At 48.3% G+C, this 17,054-nt stretch overlaps 1 protein-coding gene across 1 annotated transcript in view; it reads right to left on the reverse strand.

Moving 5' to 3' along the window:
- CACNA2D4 (calcium voltage-gated channel auxiliary subunit alpha2delta 4) overlaps positions 1–17,054 on the reverse strand; it is a 176,359-nt gene that overhangs the window by 88,454 nt on the left and 70,851 nt on the right. Inside the window, exons 18-23 of the mRNA XM_064156008.1 lie at positions 16,003–16,074; positions 8,339–8,400; positions 7,605–7,672; positions 7,431–7,476; positions 5,223–5,320; positions 3,321–3,414 (exon numbers count right to left, since the gene is read on the reverse strand). Of these exons, the coding sequence (XP_064012078.1) occupies positions 3,321–3,414; positions 5,223–5,320; positions 7,431–7,476; positions 7,605–7,672; positions 8,339–8,400; positions 16,003–16,074 (440 nt within the window). The remainder of the gene's footprint in view (positions 1–3,320; positions 3,415–5,222; positions 5,321–7,430; positions 7,477–7,604; positions 7,673–8,338; positions 8,401–16,002; positions 16,075–17,054) is intronic.

Genomic DNA, 17,054 nt, shown 5'->3' on the forward strand with positions numbered 1-17,054 from the left:
TACAACTAGCTGAGGGGTGGTTGTGGCCAGGAGGAGGTTGCTCTCTTCTCTCAGGTGGCCAGCACCAGAACAAGAGGACACAGCCTCAGGCTGTGCCAGGGGAGATTTAGGCTGGAGGTGAGGAGAAAGTTCTTCCCTGAGAGAGTCATTGGACACTGGAATGGGCTGCCCGGGGAGGTGGTGGAGTCGCCGTCCCTGGAGCTGTTCAAGGCAGGACTGGACGTGGCACTTGGTGCCATGGTCTGGCCTTGAGCTCTGTGGTGAAGGGTTGGACTTGATGATCTGTGATATGATTAGACTTGATGATCTGTGATTGAACTCAATGATCTTGAAGGTCTCCTCCAATCTAGGAGATTCTGTGACTCTAACCTATTTACACCACAAGAGACACTTGCTCCTACCTGCTAATGGCAACAGGTTGGTAGGCTTAGGTTGCCATTAGCAGGCTCCTACCTGCTAATGGCAACCTAACTGTTGGTAGGCTTAGATCTCTGCCTAGATTCACACCTCTGAAGTTTACTCATTTAGGTTATTTCTAAGCAGACCATAAGCTTCTTTCCGCCTGCCAGCCCTGCTCCAGGCTGCCCATGTAAGGCTGGCATGAAGGAGAGGGACTGCAGAGAGAGAATAGTTGTCTGAGACATGCCAAGGATGGGTGGGCTCTGAAGCAGCAGACTGATTCAGAAACATCTTACTGGAGGTATCAAGGGTACAGATGAGACAGCTACATGGTGGAGAACCTGCTTTAAGCTGAGAGGTGTGCGCTGGTGAAGCCATTTAAAGATGTGCTGATCACAGAATCAAAGAATCAAGCAGGTTGGAAGAGACCTCTAAGAGCATCCAGTCCAACCTAGCACCCAGCCCTGTCCAATCAACCAGACCATGGCACTAAGTGCCTGATCGTTGGGTATCTTAGCAGGCTGCTCAAGTGTGGTGGGGATGCTGGTAATTGAAACAGGGCGAGGAGCCCTGTGGCCACACGTGTTCAAGTAGCATGTTGTGTGCTGAAAGCAGATCTGGTTTTACATGATACCAGATGCTACAAGTAAAAGTTGCCTCTCTGGAAATAATAAAGTAGCAACTTGTTTACTGAAACCAATCTGTCCACTCCCTTCCTGAGGTTTAATCTAAAGACCTTGAGAGCAGAGACAAGATCAAACTCCCTTTTTCTCCTCACTGCTGGTAAAGGGAGCAAATTCCTTGCTACATGGGATGGCACTTCTGTTGCAGTCATATAGGAAGCCAAACCATGCTGCTTGCCATTTAAAGGGATAACTAATGCATGCTGGAATAACTCATGGTAACTTTAAACTGCAATGGTCTCAGGTGCTATGAGATGCCAAATTCTATCAGCTGCAGAGCAAAACGCAGCACAAGAATTGATGTAAGCTCCCCTTAGTGTGACACATCTGGATCACAGCTGTCCTCTAGTGATTTTCATCTAAACACACAAAACTAGAGGCTCCCCTGAGAAGGCCCAACCTGCACTCCTGAGAGACACTTTTGTTGCTATTTATAAAGCTATTGAGCTATTTCTGTCAGCTTTTTGAACTCCTTTTTAGCATGTTGTGTCTTGTGTTCCAAGTTTTTAGCATGTTGTGTCATGTGTTCCCAGTTTTTAGCATGTTGTGCAATGTGTTCCCAGTTTTTAGCATGTTGTGTCATATGTTCCCAGTTTTTAGCATGTTGTGCAATATGTTCCCAGTTTTTAGCATGTTGTGTCATGTGTTCCCAGTTTTTAGCATGTTGTGTCATATGTTCCCAGTTTTTAGCATGTTGTGCAGTATGTTCCCAGTTTTTAGCATGTTGTGTCATGTGTTCCCAGTTTTTAGCATGTTGTGTCATATGTTCCCAGTTTTTAGCATGTTGTGCAATATGTTCCCAGTTTTTAGCATGTTGTGTAGTATGTTCCCAGTTTTTAGCATGTTGTGTAATGTGTTCCCAGTTTTTAGCATGTTCTGTCATATGTTCCCAGTTTTTAGCATGTTGTGTCATATGTTCCCAGTTTTTAGCATGTTGTGTCATATGTTCCCAGTTTTTAGCATGTTGTGCAATATGTTCCCAGTTTTTATCATGTTGTGTAGTATGTTCCCAGTTTTTAGCATGTTGTGCAATATGTTCCCAGTTTTTATCATGTTGTGTAGTATGTTCCCAGTTTTTAGCATGTTGTGCAATATGTTCCCAGTTTTTAGCATGTTGTGTAGTATATTCCCAGTTTTTAGCAGGTTGTGTAATGTGTTCCCAGTTTTTAGCATGTTGTGCAATGTGTTCCCAGTTTTTAGCATGTTGTGTAATATGTTCCCAGTTTTTAGCATGTTGTGTAATGTGTTCCCAGTTTTTAGCATATTGTGTCATGTTCCCAGTTTTTAGCATGTTGTGTAGTATGTTCCCAGTTTTTAGCATGTTGTGCAATATGTTCCCAGTTTTTAGCATGTTGTGCAGTATGTTCCCAGTTTTTAGCATGTTGTGTAGTATGTTCCCAGTTTTTAGCATGTTGTGCAGTATGTTCCCAGTTTTTAGCATGTTGTGTCATGTGTTCCCAGTTTTTAGCATGTTGTGCAGTGTGTTCCCAGTTTTTAGCATGTTGTGCAATATGTTCCCAGTTTTTAGCATGTTGAGCAATGTGTTCCCAGTTTTTAGCATGTTGTGTCATGTGTTCCCAGTTTTTAGCATGTTGTGTCATGTGTTCCCAGTTTTTAGCATGTTGTGTCATGTGTTCCCAGTTTTTAGCATGTTGTGCAATGTGTTCCCAGTTTTTAGCATGTTGTGTAGTATGTTCCCAGTTTTTAGCATGTTGTGCAATATGTTCCCAGTTTTTAGCATGTTGTGTCATGTGTTCCCAGTTTTTAGCATGTTGTGCAATGTGTTCCCAGTTTTTAGCATGTTGTGTAATGTGTTCCCAGTTTTTAGCACGTTGTGTAATGTGTTCCCAGTTTTTAGCACGTTGTGTAGTATGTTCCCAGTTTTTAGCATGGATGAGGCACTTGGTGCCATGGTCTAGTTGATTGGTTAGGGCTGGGTGCTAGGTTGGACTGGATAATCTTGGAGGTCTCTTCCAACCTGGTTGATTCTATGATTCTATGTTCCCAGTTTTTAGCACGTTGTGTCATGTGTTCCCAGTTTTTAGCTTGTTGTGCAATGTGTTTCTAGTTTTTTAGTGGGTTGTGTAATGTGTTTCTAGTTTTTACTGTGTTGTGTAATGTGTTTCTAGCTTTTAGCTTGGTGTGTAATGCTCTCTAACTGTTTCAGGCACTGCATAATCCAGTAGCATCTGGGGATGCATCTTCAGTGGTGTTTTGTTCATAGACTCATAGACTTACATGGACATGTTAAGGGCTAGTGTTGTCCAGTAGGCTTCCATGGGGGCAGTGACCACTGCATCAAACAGCACTTCCTGGACCAACTCCTCATCACCTAAGAAGAGACATCAAGAATTAGGAAAGATATGTCCCCTGCTAGATGTCTCAGTGAGTTTCTTATTATGGAAGCATCTGCCTGGCCCAGAGCAGTCAAACAACATGTCACAAAACAGAGGTCTCCCCTTGCATGACTAAGCACAGGACCTACCAGCCTGGATGTCACTGACAGCAAGAACAGATGTTGCATCTGAGATTGTCAGTCTGCTTGTCCTGCAAAATCAGTGGAAGGGTTTTGATTTGGAAGTGTGGGCAAGCGAGAAGCTTTCAGATGAAATTATGCATCAGGCCTTCACTCTGGCCTTCTGCCTGGCTGAACAGGCTGCCCAGAACCATTTCTTCAAAACCCTGCTTTGACTTTGCTTCTAGATGCCCTATAGAAGGACACCAGACAGCCCATTCCACTCAAAAGCTTCTCCAAAGCCTCTAGTGACTTCTTCACTGGCTTCTCTGTTAGCTCTCTGTCCTTTGAATCTCACAAAACAACCCTCCTGTGCTGGTTCCCCCAGATGCTCAAACCAGTCTAAGCTACCAGTCTAGCCCAGTCTGAAGTGGGGCTGAGAGGTGTTCAGGAAGGTTTGAGCATGCCATGTGCTAAATGTCCTGCTCTGAGATCCCATTTATTTGACCAGCTTGGCCTTCCTATTGCCCTGCCTGTGTTCAGTTTGTGCTGTAAGAATGTCACTGCTGTCACAGACTCCCTTCTGTGTGGTTCCAGGTGGAGCACCCCTCACCTTTTCAGTGTTTCTACTTCCACTTAGTGCTCTGAGGTCCCAGATCTCCCCTATTTCCTCCCAGGTGCTCCCAGCTTTCATTTTGTCACAGTTGTCAGAATCCATTTCTCCATTCCTTCTGTCACTCAGATCTCAGAACCGCAGCTCACCAGCAGATACTTCCCTCTCCAGGCCTCACATGTTTAAGATATATCCAATTTCTACTTATTTTTCCTCCACAGCACTTCCAAATCTGCATGTTACTCATAGTCAGCTCTCCTGAAACCTTCCTCCTCCTCTCTGGCCTCTTCGACTCCTACATCTCCTCTTTTCAGCCTCCTTCAAAGACAGCCAAGGGGGAGTCTGCACACACCATGCAAGAGAGGGTTACCCTTGGTTTTCCTTTGAAAGGATTCTCATCCTTGTTCCAAAGGTTTCTGCAAACATCTTGGACCTGACACAACTAAAGGGGCTGAAGATGTGGAGAGTCAGGTGAGCTGAGGGACATCCTCAACTGCTGTAAGGAGTTCCCATGCACAGCTGCTCACTTCTGCACCCCAACAGAGATCCCACTGCACAGTGGTGCTGTCAGCAGCACGTGTGGCTGCCAGTCCCCTGCAGGATGGCTCCTGGTGCAAAGGATGAGCAGCAGGCAAGAGAGCAATTCCTTAACAGTGTTTTTCCCCTCCAAATCTGAAAGAGCCCCATCTGCCTAGCAGGCAACATGCAGCCCTCAGAGGATGCTGGCTGCAGCCCTTGGGAGCACAGTCATCACAGCAGCTTTCCTGGCTCCTCTAGCCCCCTCCATTCAAGCCTTTCACTTCTCAGTGTTTCCTGTGCTGAGACCCTTCAACAAGGCCAAGTCATACAACAGCTCTGAAACGGGAAACAAAAAGTCTCCGACAGAGGCAAGGAAGTGAATCCTCACAGCTCATTTGCATGTGTTAATTAAGCTGGGTTAGAGTTCAGTCCTGCCTCTGCCAGCAGGTGCCACAGGAGCTCAGCCTGGCACCAATCAGTTTGTCACAGTCTGCTCTCCCTGTGACTGGTACAGGCAAACCCCAGCAGTGCTCTTTGGATGCCTGGGACTCACATTCCAGGTCAGGTTCCTCTCCAGTGAGGAAACGGATCACAGCCTCCAGCTGGCTGAGCTTCCGGTGGTCGGGATCAATGTCAGTGATACAGTAAATCCTGGTAGGAAGAGGAGAGTGAAACCACAATCAAGCAAATAAATATTCCTGGGAAATGCTACCTGCAAACAAAAACTCATCGAGAAGGCTTCACCCAATCACAGAATTAACCAGGTTGGAAAAGACCTCCAGGATCATCGAGTCCAGGCTATCACCTAACCCTTCTAAGTAACTAAACCATGGCACTAAGTGCCTCATCCAGCCTCCTCTTATACTCTTTCAGGCATGGTGACTCCACCACCTCCCTGGGCAGCCCATTCCAATGCAAATCACTCCTTCCATGAAGAATTTCTTCCTAACGTCCAGCCTGAGCCTCCCCTGGCACAACTTGAGGCTGTGTCTTCTTATTCTGTCCCTGGGTGCCTGGCAGAAGAGCCCAACCCCACCTGGCTACAACATCTCTTCAGGCAGTTGTAGACAGCAATGAGCTCTGCCCTGAGCCTCCTCTTCTGCAGGCTGCACACCCCCAGCTCCCTCAGCCTCTCCTCACAGGGCTGTGCTCCAGGCCCCTTATCAGCCTTGGTGCCCTTCTCTGACACGTTCAAGCATCTCAACATCTTTCTTAAACTGAGGAGCCCAGAACTGGACACAGCACTCAAGGTGTAGCCTGAGCAGTGCTGAGTACAGGGGCAGAAGGCTCTCCCGGGTGCTGCTGGCCACACTGTTCCTGATGCAGGCCGGGATGCCACTGACTTTCTTGGCCACCTGGGCACACTGCTGGCTCATATTCAGCTGCCAACCAGCACCCTCAGGTCCCTCTCTGCCTGGCTCTCCAGCCACTCTGTCCCCAGATGGTGGCACTGCATGGGGCTGTTGTGGCCAAAGTGCAGAACCTGGCACTTGGACTTGTTAAAACTCCTGGCGTTGGACTGTGCCTGTCTGTCCAGGTCCTGCTTGGACCTTCAGCTCCAAACATTTTGCCATGCCCCCTCAGAACCTAATAATGTGGCTGTAAGTCAAACCAAACAGCTGACTGCTGCACTTAGCAAGGCTGCTGCTGTTTTCTCCAGCACAGTGCTGTGCAGCAGTCTCAGATTTACCCAGCAGATATGCACCTGTGTCTATACAAACAGAAACAGCATTGATGGAGAGACCTGCAAAGCAATCGTGTGCAATGCTGGTAAAGCTGCATTGGAAGCAGATAAACCAAGAGACAGGGAAATCAAATGACAGAAGGAATAAGACTGCAATACAATATGGTGGCAACAAAAGCTGTCTCAAAGGGGGACAAGCTGCAGGGGCCTCAGGACAGTGTGGGGAGAAGCAGGAGAATGTGTTAGGAATGTATTAGAAAAGAGACCAGCCTTCTAATGCTGCTTCCACTTTGGACTGCTTCCCTGTCAGAACAGTGAAGGAGACTGAAGGGGCTGAAAGGAGTGATTTATGAGAGCAGTCTAAGAGAAATGAATGTGTAAAGTGTGGTAAGCTGACACCCCAAGTCAGGAGTAGAAGAAGAAGAAGTCACTGCTTGTGTCTCAAATGTGCTGCCTGTGAAACTTGACGGTGTAATGCGAGGTGTGAAGGGCTGCAGGGGCTTCTTGAATAGAGTTATTTTGGCTGGATGCATGTGACTGAGTGCTGACTGAATGTTGGGTTCATGAAAATCCCAAACTCCACAGTAATAAATGAAAAGCTTCACCCTGCTACATATCCAAACAAAGCAAAAGCATAAATTGTGCTTGCTATTGAAACGTGGCTCATAAATCACCTTCCTGCTCCCTAGAAACTAGACCTAGGCTCACTTCAGAAGAATGACAACCAAAAATAATCTCTTACTAAGCTTGTAACAAAAATTTCCTGACAAGTCTGACATACTGTAGGCTTTGTGGCACAACTCTGAGCAACATAAGGAGAGACAAAATAAGACTGAGCACAGAGTGATGAGAAATTTCAGGAGCTGTTTCTTAGCAGAGCGATGCGCTAGGCTTTGGTGGGATCTCCCATGGCAAGAAGTGGAACTGAATTGCCTGGAGACAATCCAGTTTGAACAAAATTGGTTGGTTTTTCTTCTCTAGGCCACAGAAGGAGGCAAACTCCAGCTTGATTGCTGGGAACTTGGTTGAAATCTCACTATAAAGTCCAGTGTCATTGGCAGGATTTCCTCCACTTACCATTCATTTGCTAAGGACAAGTCTGGCTGGAGCAGGTCATGCAAGCCTGAAACCAGATAATACACAGAGCGTTGAGTTGGGTGGTAGAGAGGCTACACAGCTGAAGGAGAAGTGAAGCAGTGAAGTTCAGAGTGGCAACCTTTAGCAGAGCATGGCTATTCCAGGTTAACCTACCTTCTTCCACTGAAGTGTTGCCCATCAGAATGTACTCCCCATGTCCCCTGGACAGCACAACACCCAGGCTGCAGGTAGAAGGAGAGGAGAGGGCTGGTCAGCAAGCAGAGCTGTAAGCTCTAAATGTGACACTGCAGTCCCTGCAATTACAACTCTTAAACAGATGAACAGCCTCTATAGCTGTTAAAGAAAAGAACATCAGCAAAAGAGGATTAAGAGAGATCTGATTTCAGCAAAGAGGCTGAGGAACCTGTCTGTAGAGCTAGGAGACATTTCTGGTGATGCTTTTTTGTCCAGCTTTACAGGCTCAGGTCAACAGTAACACTTTTCAAACATGTGCCAGTTTCAAGCCATTGCAGCTGGGGGGAAAACCCCACAACATTTCCTTTTTTTGGTTTGATTTCTTGTGTGATGGTTCAGAACTTTTGGCTCTGTAACAAAGTTTTGTTTAGAGCTATGCAGCAGAACCAAAACTACATTCACTGGAAGTTAAAACTGAAGGTGTCTCATCTCTGAAATGAAAGCTGAGGTGTAGCTTTTGGCCTCTGAGCTTCAGGTAAAGCCATAACACTCCTTTTGAGCTGCCCTCAAAAAGATATTGTGATGCTCCTAGGTACAAAGAAGTCAGTCACTCATGAGCTGCAGCCAGCTTTATGAAGAGAAGAGACCAGCTTGCCCTGCCTGCTGGCAGGCTTCTGATGCACGGTGTTGATGTTATGGCAGTCCTTGCTCACCTGAAGGGTGTGCCAGTGATGTCCGTGAAGAAATAATCATTGGTGAGGAAGAGAACACGTTTCTGGAATGAGAACATGAAGAAGAGAGTGAGAGACCATTTGGCAGACTAAGAGCAGAGTGGAGATGGTACCGAGGATACACGTCCCCAGGGCTAAGCACTTCACACCTTGCTAGGGCTGGGTGGGGCCTGAAATGAAGGTGCAGTGTTCAGCATATTCAGCAACTTGTGACTTTCAGGATGCAGGCAGCCACTTTGCCTTTCCATCCCGGGCTTCAGTTAAACCATTCTTTGCTCTGGGGCTCCTGCACAGGCTGAAGGAAAGGGTGGGGAGAAGCTGCTCCCCCTCTCACACCCTCTGAGCCAACACACTGGGGCTCTGCTGCTATAAATCTCTATGGCTTTGCACTTCATCATGCCTAGCAGGAGGAGGGGAGCTCAGAAGGACAGGTAGGAAGGAGAGGTGGGGTCAGAGAAGGGGCAGGATGGCAAACATACCCACTGCGTGGGTGGGCAGCCAGGGCCAAATCTCTCCACTCCTGTGGGAAATTCCTGCCATTGGCTTTCATTCCAGACTGGGAGAAAATGTTAACATATTCCAATGCCATTAAAAAGCATCGGGGGGGGGGGGGGAAGTACTAACATTTTAAAACTGAAAACAAAAAGTGCTGATTCAAGTCCAAGCCATTTTGATTCACATGAGAGTGTACTTTTCAGACTGACATTTCAGCTGAAGGCATTTCACATTACTGAATGCTGCTTCAGAACTGGGACTCTTTGCTAGACTGGCCTTTTCCTGTAGGAAAGTGTTGATTCCAGTGGAATTCTGTTCCAAAGGAGAGGAGCTTTGGGAAAGTTTTCTATACAACCCTTATGCTGGTATATGAACCTTAACTTGTTTTAAATCCTAGCCACAGTCTAGAGGATGTGTGTGGGAGACAGGGAGTGAACAGAGAAAACTCAGTGCTTCCCAGGGACAGCTCTGCCTGCTCTAACCTGCTCAAACTATACAGCAGTGGAAGTGGAGCGAGCCAGCACCAGCTTCACAGTGAGTTTGGGCACACAGAGGATGGGCTGATGTGGCTTATTGTTAGTGAGGAGGTGGCCGAGCTCAGCCTTCCCTCCCTTCATGCATGGCAATGGTGTACTGCTGAGCAACAAGCTCCAAGTCCTTTCACTGAGCTGAGCTGCCCCAAAGGTGCTGTGACAGCCACAAAGAACATGATGTGATCATAGAATCATAGAATCAACCAGGTTGGAAGAGACCTCCAAGCTCAGCCAGTCCAACCTAGCACCCAGCCCTAGCCAGTCAACCAGACCATGGCACTAAGTGCCTCAGCCAGGCTTTGCTTGAAGACCTCAAGGGATGGTGCCTCCACCACCTCCCTGGGCAGCCCATTCCAATGCCAATCACTCTCTCTGCCAACAACTTCCTCCTAACATCCAGCCTAGACCTCCCCTGGTACAACTTGAGACTGTGTCCCCTTGTTCTATTGCTGGTTGCCTGGGAGAAGAGACCAACCCCACCTGGATAGAATCATAGCATCATGATGGTGCTTTGCTGGCTGTGGGGAAGGTACAAGAGATGTTAAGCTTTTCTTTCCTTGCCAGTCTGATCTGATCTGATGGTGGAGAGGGGGATGCATGGAGAAGGAGTCATAGAATAAAATCATAGAATCAGTTAGAGTTGGAAGGGACTACAAGGATCATCCTGTTCCATCCCCTTTTCCACGGGCAGGGACACCTCACACTAGATCAGGCTGTCTAGAGCCACATCCAGCATAGCCTTAAAAACTTCCAGAGATGAGGCTTCCACCACCTCCCTGGGAAACTTATTCCAGGGTCTCACCACCCTCATGGTGAAGAGCTTCTTCCTAACATCCAGTCTGAATCTACCCATTTCTAGCTTTGTTACATTGCCCCAGTCCTATCCCTACCTGACAGCCTAAAAGGTTTCTCCCCAGCTTTCTTGTAGCCCCCCTTAAGATACTGAAAGGCAGCAATAAGGTCACCTCAGAGCCTTCTGCCCTCCAGACTGAACAGCCCCAACTCCCTCAAGTCTCTCCTCATAGGAGAGGTGCTCCAGCCCTCTGATCATCCTCATGGCTCTTGCCTGGATATGTTCCAGCACATCCTGCAGCTATAGGCCTGCTCCTAGGGTAAAGGATTCATCAGAAAATGGCCCAGGGCACCACTGCTCTGCACATTCTGACCTGCCTTTCTTCTGCACAAGTAGTCACTCAGCACAAGCACCGTGTAGAAAGGAGGGCAAAGCTCTCTTTGAGCAGAGGGAGAAGATAGCTGGGGGTGTCACTGCTTATCCGTGGGAAGGAAGAGAAGCAGAGGCAAGCTTGAGCCAAGCAGGGGTAAGGATGATCAGGCAGAGCTTTGCTATGGAGTGCAGAGCAAGTAAGCCCACAAGCTGTGTGCACTGGCGCAGTGGTGGGACGGCTGACTGCCAGCAGCTGTGGGCTGGGAACAAGGCAGTAGCTCTTGCCACTGCACCAGTCAGTGGCAGCCAGTCACACTGATGCCACTATCAGTGGTTTGCCACAGCTCTTACCCACACCCCTTTGCTTTCATGGTCACAGCCATTTCGTACCCTACCTACAAGCAATGCCATTTTGGCCACCAGATCTCCATAACGACCACCCCTAGCCTGTAGTCTTTATTTTGTCCTTTATCACTTTCACTCCACTCTCAACACCTTCCTGAGACCAACCTGGGGAGCCAGGTTTACATGCCTGATGGATTCCTTTCTGTGCCCTTCACTCAGCTCTTTCTCTACACTCTGTCTGCCTCCTCTTTGTTTGAATCATAGAATTATAGAACCAGTCAGGGTTGGAAGGATCAGCCAGTTCCAAGCCCCCTGCCATGGCCAGGAACACCTTACCCTAGATCAGGCTGCCCAGAGTCCCATACAGCCTGGCCTTAAACACCTCCAGGCATGGGGCCAAAACCACTTCCCTGGGCAACCCATTCCAGCCTCTCACCACTCTCCTGCTCAACAGCTTCCTCCTCATGTCCAGCCTGAACCTACTCATCTCCAGCTTTGCTTCATTTCCCCCAGTCCTGTCACTACCTGAGAGCCTGAAAAGTCCTTCCCCAGCTTTTTTGTAGCCATCCCTTCAGATACTGAAAGGCCACAAGAAGGTCACCTGGGAGCCTCCTCTTCTCCAGCCTGCACAGCCCCAACTCTTTCAGTCTGTGCTCACAGCAGATTGTACTTTTGCCATTGTACAGCTGGTCAAAATGCTACCTCCCCCAGTCCAACAGAGGCTCTTCATTTCAAAAGTGATTACAGGCTACCTTGGTGCCTCTCTGTCTTCATCCTTGCTTCCCAGTTTTGGCCTCCTCTTCTCCAGACTGAACAGCCCCAACTCCCTCAGTCTGTCCTCACAGCAGAGCTGCTGCAGCCCTCTGATAAACCCAGGACTCTCTCAGCATTTTCTTTGTTTAATCTACTGCTCTGCTTCATCAGCTGCTGGGGTACATGTGAGAACTGCTAGGTTTCACTTCTGACCCCCTCTTAGTGTGTCCTCTGATAATAGCAAACCTCAGCTTCAGTCTCCCAGCCTCCTATTATGTTTGGCAAGGCTTGCAGAGCTGCAGAATAAGGCAGGTAATATCTCCTACAATGATACTTCTTTTGTTATCTTTTTTTCCTCCCTCTGGGTAGGTGATCTTTGTATGACTAAGAATATATGTTATTGAGAAGCCCAGAGACAGAGGACAGCACCCAGAAATAAGCAGTGGAGGCTTACAAAGAATAGACCTTGCTGGGAAACTCGAATTGCTCTTCTGACAGAATAGCAAAGATAATGGATGAGGGAAATAAAGGACATGCAATGCATCTGGGTTTATATACAGCACTTGAGACAGCTTCTCATCAAGTTTTATTCTAAATAATGAGTTAAAACAGGGCTTAAATAAGATGTGGAATGAGAACCAGCTGCAGTGCTGTAAACAAAGAGAAAAGAGTGAACAAGAGGGCACCAGGGGAAAAAGATCTAATAAGAGGCAAAAGCAGACTCTGTCTTAGGAGCCCTTCTGTGCAGCAAGGCAAAATAAACCAGCATTTCTCTGCATAGTGAGCAAAAGCCCCAGCAGCCCTAAAAACTATAAAGACTGGACAAAAAGAAGGAGTGGGATTCATGTGGAAAAATGGTAATTGGAATAAACCAACAACTAATTAACAGGAAAACCATGGTCAGCAGCGTGGGAGGGAGAAACAATGGAAGGGGCAGCAAAAAGAAGAGTAGAGGCTCCCTGCTCAGAAATCTCCTGTGGCAAAGGATAGCTGCTCTCCACAAAGCAAGAGGGAAATGGTGCTCATACAGTCCAGTGAAGCCCTGGTGCTTGTGTACCAGCAGTGATACAACAAAAAGGCCAAAAGGAATTGCTGAGCTGCTTGGACTGAGAAGTGTGCAAATGTTGCACACCCTGGAAAGGAAGGGCAAAGCCACTGACAGGGACTCAACAGCTGCAGGCAGCAAGAATAGAGAAAGGGATTTAGTTACAAGCTGTAGCAGGGCAGGCATTCAGAGGAAGCAGAAGGGAGTCTTCATTAGCAAATGGCAGCATTTCAGCAGGGCTGTGAGCAGAGGGTTTGCTTGGAACTGCTGCTGGCTGTGGCTTAGCATGGGAGCAGCAAAGCCAGGCTGAGTGCTGGAAAAAAAATGCTCTCTCTTGGTGAAAAGATGGAAAATTTCCTTGAAATATGGCAGACTTCTGGGCAGTGTAATGGGCAGGACTCTGGAACACTTCCAAGCAGGATGAGCTGAAAGCCAAACTCTTTAGGAGAGTTAAACTGGAATGGAAAAGCAGCAGCAAAGGTAAATGTAGGAGGCAGTTTTGCACTGATTCCAAGGGAAGATGTATGACCCCTAGGTTAGAGCTGGTAGGGATCACTCAAGGGTCTCCATTTCAGGAGGGCTTCCCATGAAATGTCTGAAAATATTTGCAGAGCAACTTAATCCTGCTCCTGGATAAATGATCTAAGAAAAATCAAGGAATGCTGGGTGCTTCCTCCTTGGAGGTGTTCAAGGCCAGGCTGGATGAGGCCTTGAGCAACCTGCTCTAGTGGGAGGGGTCCCTGCCTGTGGCAGGGGGTTGGAGCTGGATGATCCTTGAGGTCCCTTCCAACTTAAACTATTTTATGATTCCAAAGGGCCTTACAGACCAGGTGCACATTTTACAGTATCACAGTGTCACAGTATCACCAAGGTTGGAAGAGACCTCACAGATCATCAAGTCCAACCCTTTACCACAGAGCTCAAGGCCAGACCATGGCACCAAGTGCCACGTCCAATCCTGCCTTGAACAGCTCCAGGGACGGCGACTCCACCACCTCCCCGGGCAGCCCATTCCAGTGTCCAATGACTCTCTCAGGGAAGAACTTTCTCCTCACCTCCAGCCTAAATTTCCCCTGGTGCAGCCTGAGGCTGTGTCCTCTTGTTCTGGTGCTGGCCACCTGAGAGAAGAGAGCAACCTCCTCCTGGCCACAACCTCCCCTCAGGTAGTTGTAGACAGCAATAAGGTCACCCCTGAGCCTCCTCTTCTCCAGGCTAACCAATCCCAGCTCCCTCAGCCTCTCCTCGTAGGGCTGTGCTCAAGGCCTCTCCCCAGCCTCATCGCCCTTCTCTGGACACGCTCAAGCATCTCAATGTCCCTCCTAAACTGGGGGGCCCAGAACTGAACTCAGTGCTCAAGTACTGTCCAGTTCTGGGCCCCTCAATTCAAGAGAGATGTTGAGGTGCTGGAACATGTCCAGAGAAGGGCAACAAAGCTGGTGAGGGGCCTGGAGCACAAATCCTATGAGGAGAGGTTGAGGGAGCTGGGCTTGTTTAGCCTGGAGAAGAGGAGGCTCAGGGGTGACCTTATTACTGTCTACAACTACCTGAAGGGGCATTGTAGCCAGGTGGGGGTGGCCTCTTCTCCCAGACAACCAGCAATAGAACAAGGGGACACAGTCTCAAGTTGTGCCAGGGTAGGTCTAGGCTGGATGTTAGGAAGAAGTTCTTCACAGAGAGAGTGATTGGCATTGGAATGGGCTGCCCAGGGAGGTGGTGGAGTCGCTGTCCCTGGAGGTGTTCAAGCCAAGCCTGGATGAGGCACTTAGTGCTGTGGTCTGGTTGACTGGATAGGGCTGGGTGCTAGGTTGGACTGGAAGATCTTGGAGGTCTCTTCCAACCTGGTTGATTCTATGATTCTATGGAGGATTGGACGTGGCACTTGGTGCCATGGTCTAACCTTGAGCTCTGTGGTAAAGGGTTGGACTTGATGATCTATGAAGTCTCTTCCAACCTTGGTGATGCTGTGATACTGTGATGCTGTGACAAGCAGAGATATCCTGACATCAGCAATAAAGAGGAGTCTGCTGACCAGAGAAGAAAAAGACCCTGGTAGGAAGACTGTGAGGGGTGCTCATCGCAGATAACCATTCCAAGACCACCAGGGTGGTATGGAACTGGGGGGGGAGAATGCAAAAACACCTCTGTTAATGAACTCCAAGCAATAATTTCCAATCACCCTACCTCTTGTGACATAAACTGCTCTTGTGACATAGACTGTGCCTTGTGCCAGCATGGGGTGTGCAGCATTGCTGGAGCCATCCTGCCTGCACCCAGTGCTGCAACACACCTCCTTCGTAACTCTGCAGGAGTTTTGGGGTTCATTTTGCAGGTCATAAAGGAAATCTCACTCTGACAGATGGAGGGACAAAGTTTTCATGACTGTTTTTGAGTAGAGCAAGGGAGTTAAGGAAGTCTTTGAGCCTCTTTTCTTTTGTCCAGGTCAGCTCAGTATAACCTTCCCCATTCTAAATCCTTGAAGGCCTTTGATTCATTTCACAGCCCTATAAGCAATGAGCAACATGGCTTTGGGTTTCCCTGGACCAAGCAGAGAGCTGTGAGGCATTTTCAATAGAATCACAGGATCACAGAATCAGTCAGAGTTGGAAGGGACCACAAGAATCATGTAGTTCCAACCCCCCCTGCCATGGGCAGGGACACCCTACCCTAGAGCAGGCTGCCCACAGCCTTGGCCAGCCTGGCCTTAAACACCTCCAGCCATGGGGCCTCAACCACCTCCCTGGGCAACCCATTCCAGGCTCCCACCACTCTCATGCTCAACAAATTCCTCCTCACATCCAGCTTGAATCTCCCTATCTCCAGCTTTGTTCCATTCCCCCCAGTCCTGTCACTCCCTGAGAGCCTAAAAAGTTCCTCCCCAGGTTTTTTGTAGGCCCCCTTCAGATACTGGAATGCCACAAGAAGGTCATCTTGGAGCTTCCTCTTTCAGCCTGCACAGCCCCAACTCTTTCAGTCTGTGCTCACAGCAGAGCTGCTGCAGCCCTCTGAGCATCCTCGTGGCCCTTCTCTGGACACACTCCAGCATCTCCACATCCCTCTTGCAATAGAGGCTCCAGAACTGGATACCTCTGTTAGAGGTAATACCTCTGTTAGGGCAGAGTGTGACTAGGTGTAAAGAGCACCTCTAATGCTGCTCTGTTTTATGCCTCTAGCATGTGTTGTGTGTGCAGTGAAACAACAAAATCCTCCCACTCAGAAATGCTGAGCATTAAACCCACATCCTTTGTGGTTCTTCAGCATCCATTTCCCATCCCCTCTCTGGTGTGACCTGAAGAGAAGGATAATTGCTTACCCCTTTATCCACGGGGACCTTCACATCCATAGAGAGGTAGCCTGTTTCCCCATTGATCATGGCAGTTCTCAACTGCAGAGGTGAACAAGGTTAGCATTAGTGTCTCCAGGCAGGGCAGGAATTAATAGAGTCACTTGTCATTAAAATGCAGGGACTGGCAAAAGTGTGACTGGAGGTGTGTGTTTTGTACCCCCTCTCCCCCCCATCTCCTGCTACAGTATCACAGTATCACAGTATTATCAGGGTTGGAAGAGACCTCACAGATCATCAAGTCCAACCCTTTACCACAGAGCTCAAGGCTAGACCATGGCACCAAGTCCAGCTCTTTATTGCTTCCTTTAAAGTGGGAAAGCTATTCTCAGTGGTCAGAGTCCTTGCCCAGTCAAGATGCTAAGTGACACCTGTAACAATGGCTCCTGCTGAAAGCTTGCTGATAGGACTTTGTAGCAAAAGGAAAGAATCTGGAAGCTATGAAGCTGCCAATCCAAGCTCCAGGCTTCACCATTTGGCAGCTATAAAGTCATTAGCACGGTGCTTTGGGAGCCTGGGAGACACTTGAGAAGCTCAGTACCTACCCCAGGCTGACTCCAAAGCCCTTGGACATTTTCTAACCTGACTTATAAATTGCAGCCTGCATTCAGCAGCACTTCTGAGGTGCAACAAAGCAGCTGCTTAGGGCAGCTACACAAGACTGAACGACAGCAGAGCAGGCAGCGAGAGGATCCTTTTGTTCAGTCCAGGTTCCAAAGGCAGAACCTAATTGTCACAGTGAATCCCAGCCTCTTGCAGGAACCTTTCCACAAGTGCAGAAACAAGTCCAGCCTGCCAGAGCATATCAGCCTATTGCTTTAGCCTGGATAGGAAAACCAGGTGGGAAGTAAGTTATTCCCTCACACAAACTGCTCCCTTACTTCCAGGGACAGATCTCCATTCAGGTGCTGGCCAGACTCGACAGCTTTTGCTTTACAGGGCCACAAATCTGTTTATTGCAGCTGTTTGATGTGGCTTACTTATAGACCTAGAATATAAAGCCTGTGTTTCCCAGGGCCCAC

Source organism: Pogoniulus pusillus, chromosome 15 (genome assembly GCF_015220805.1).
Source record: "Pogoniulus pusillus isolate bPogPus1 chromosome 15, bPogPus1.pri, whole genome shotgun sequence".
Lineage (NCBI taxonomy): Eukaryota > Metazoa > Chordata > Aves > Piciformes > Lybiidae > Pogoniulus > Pogoniulus pusillus.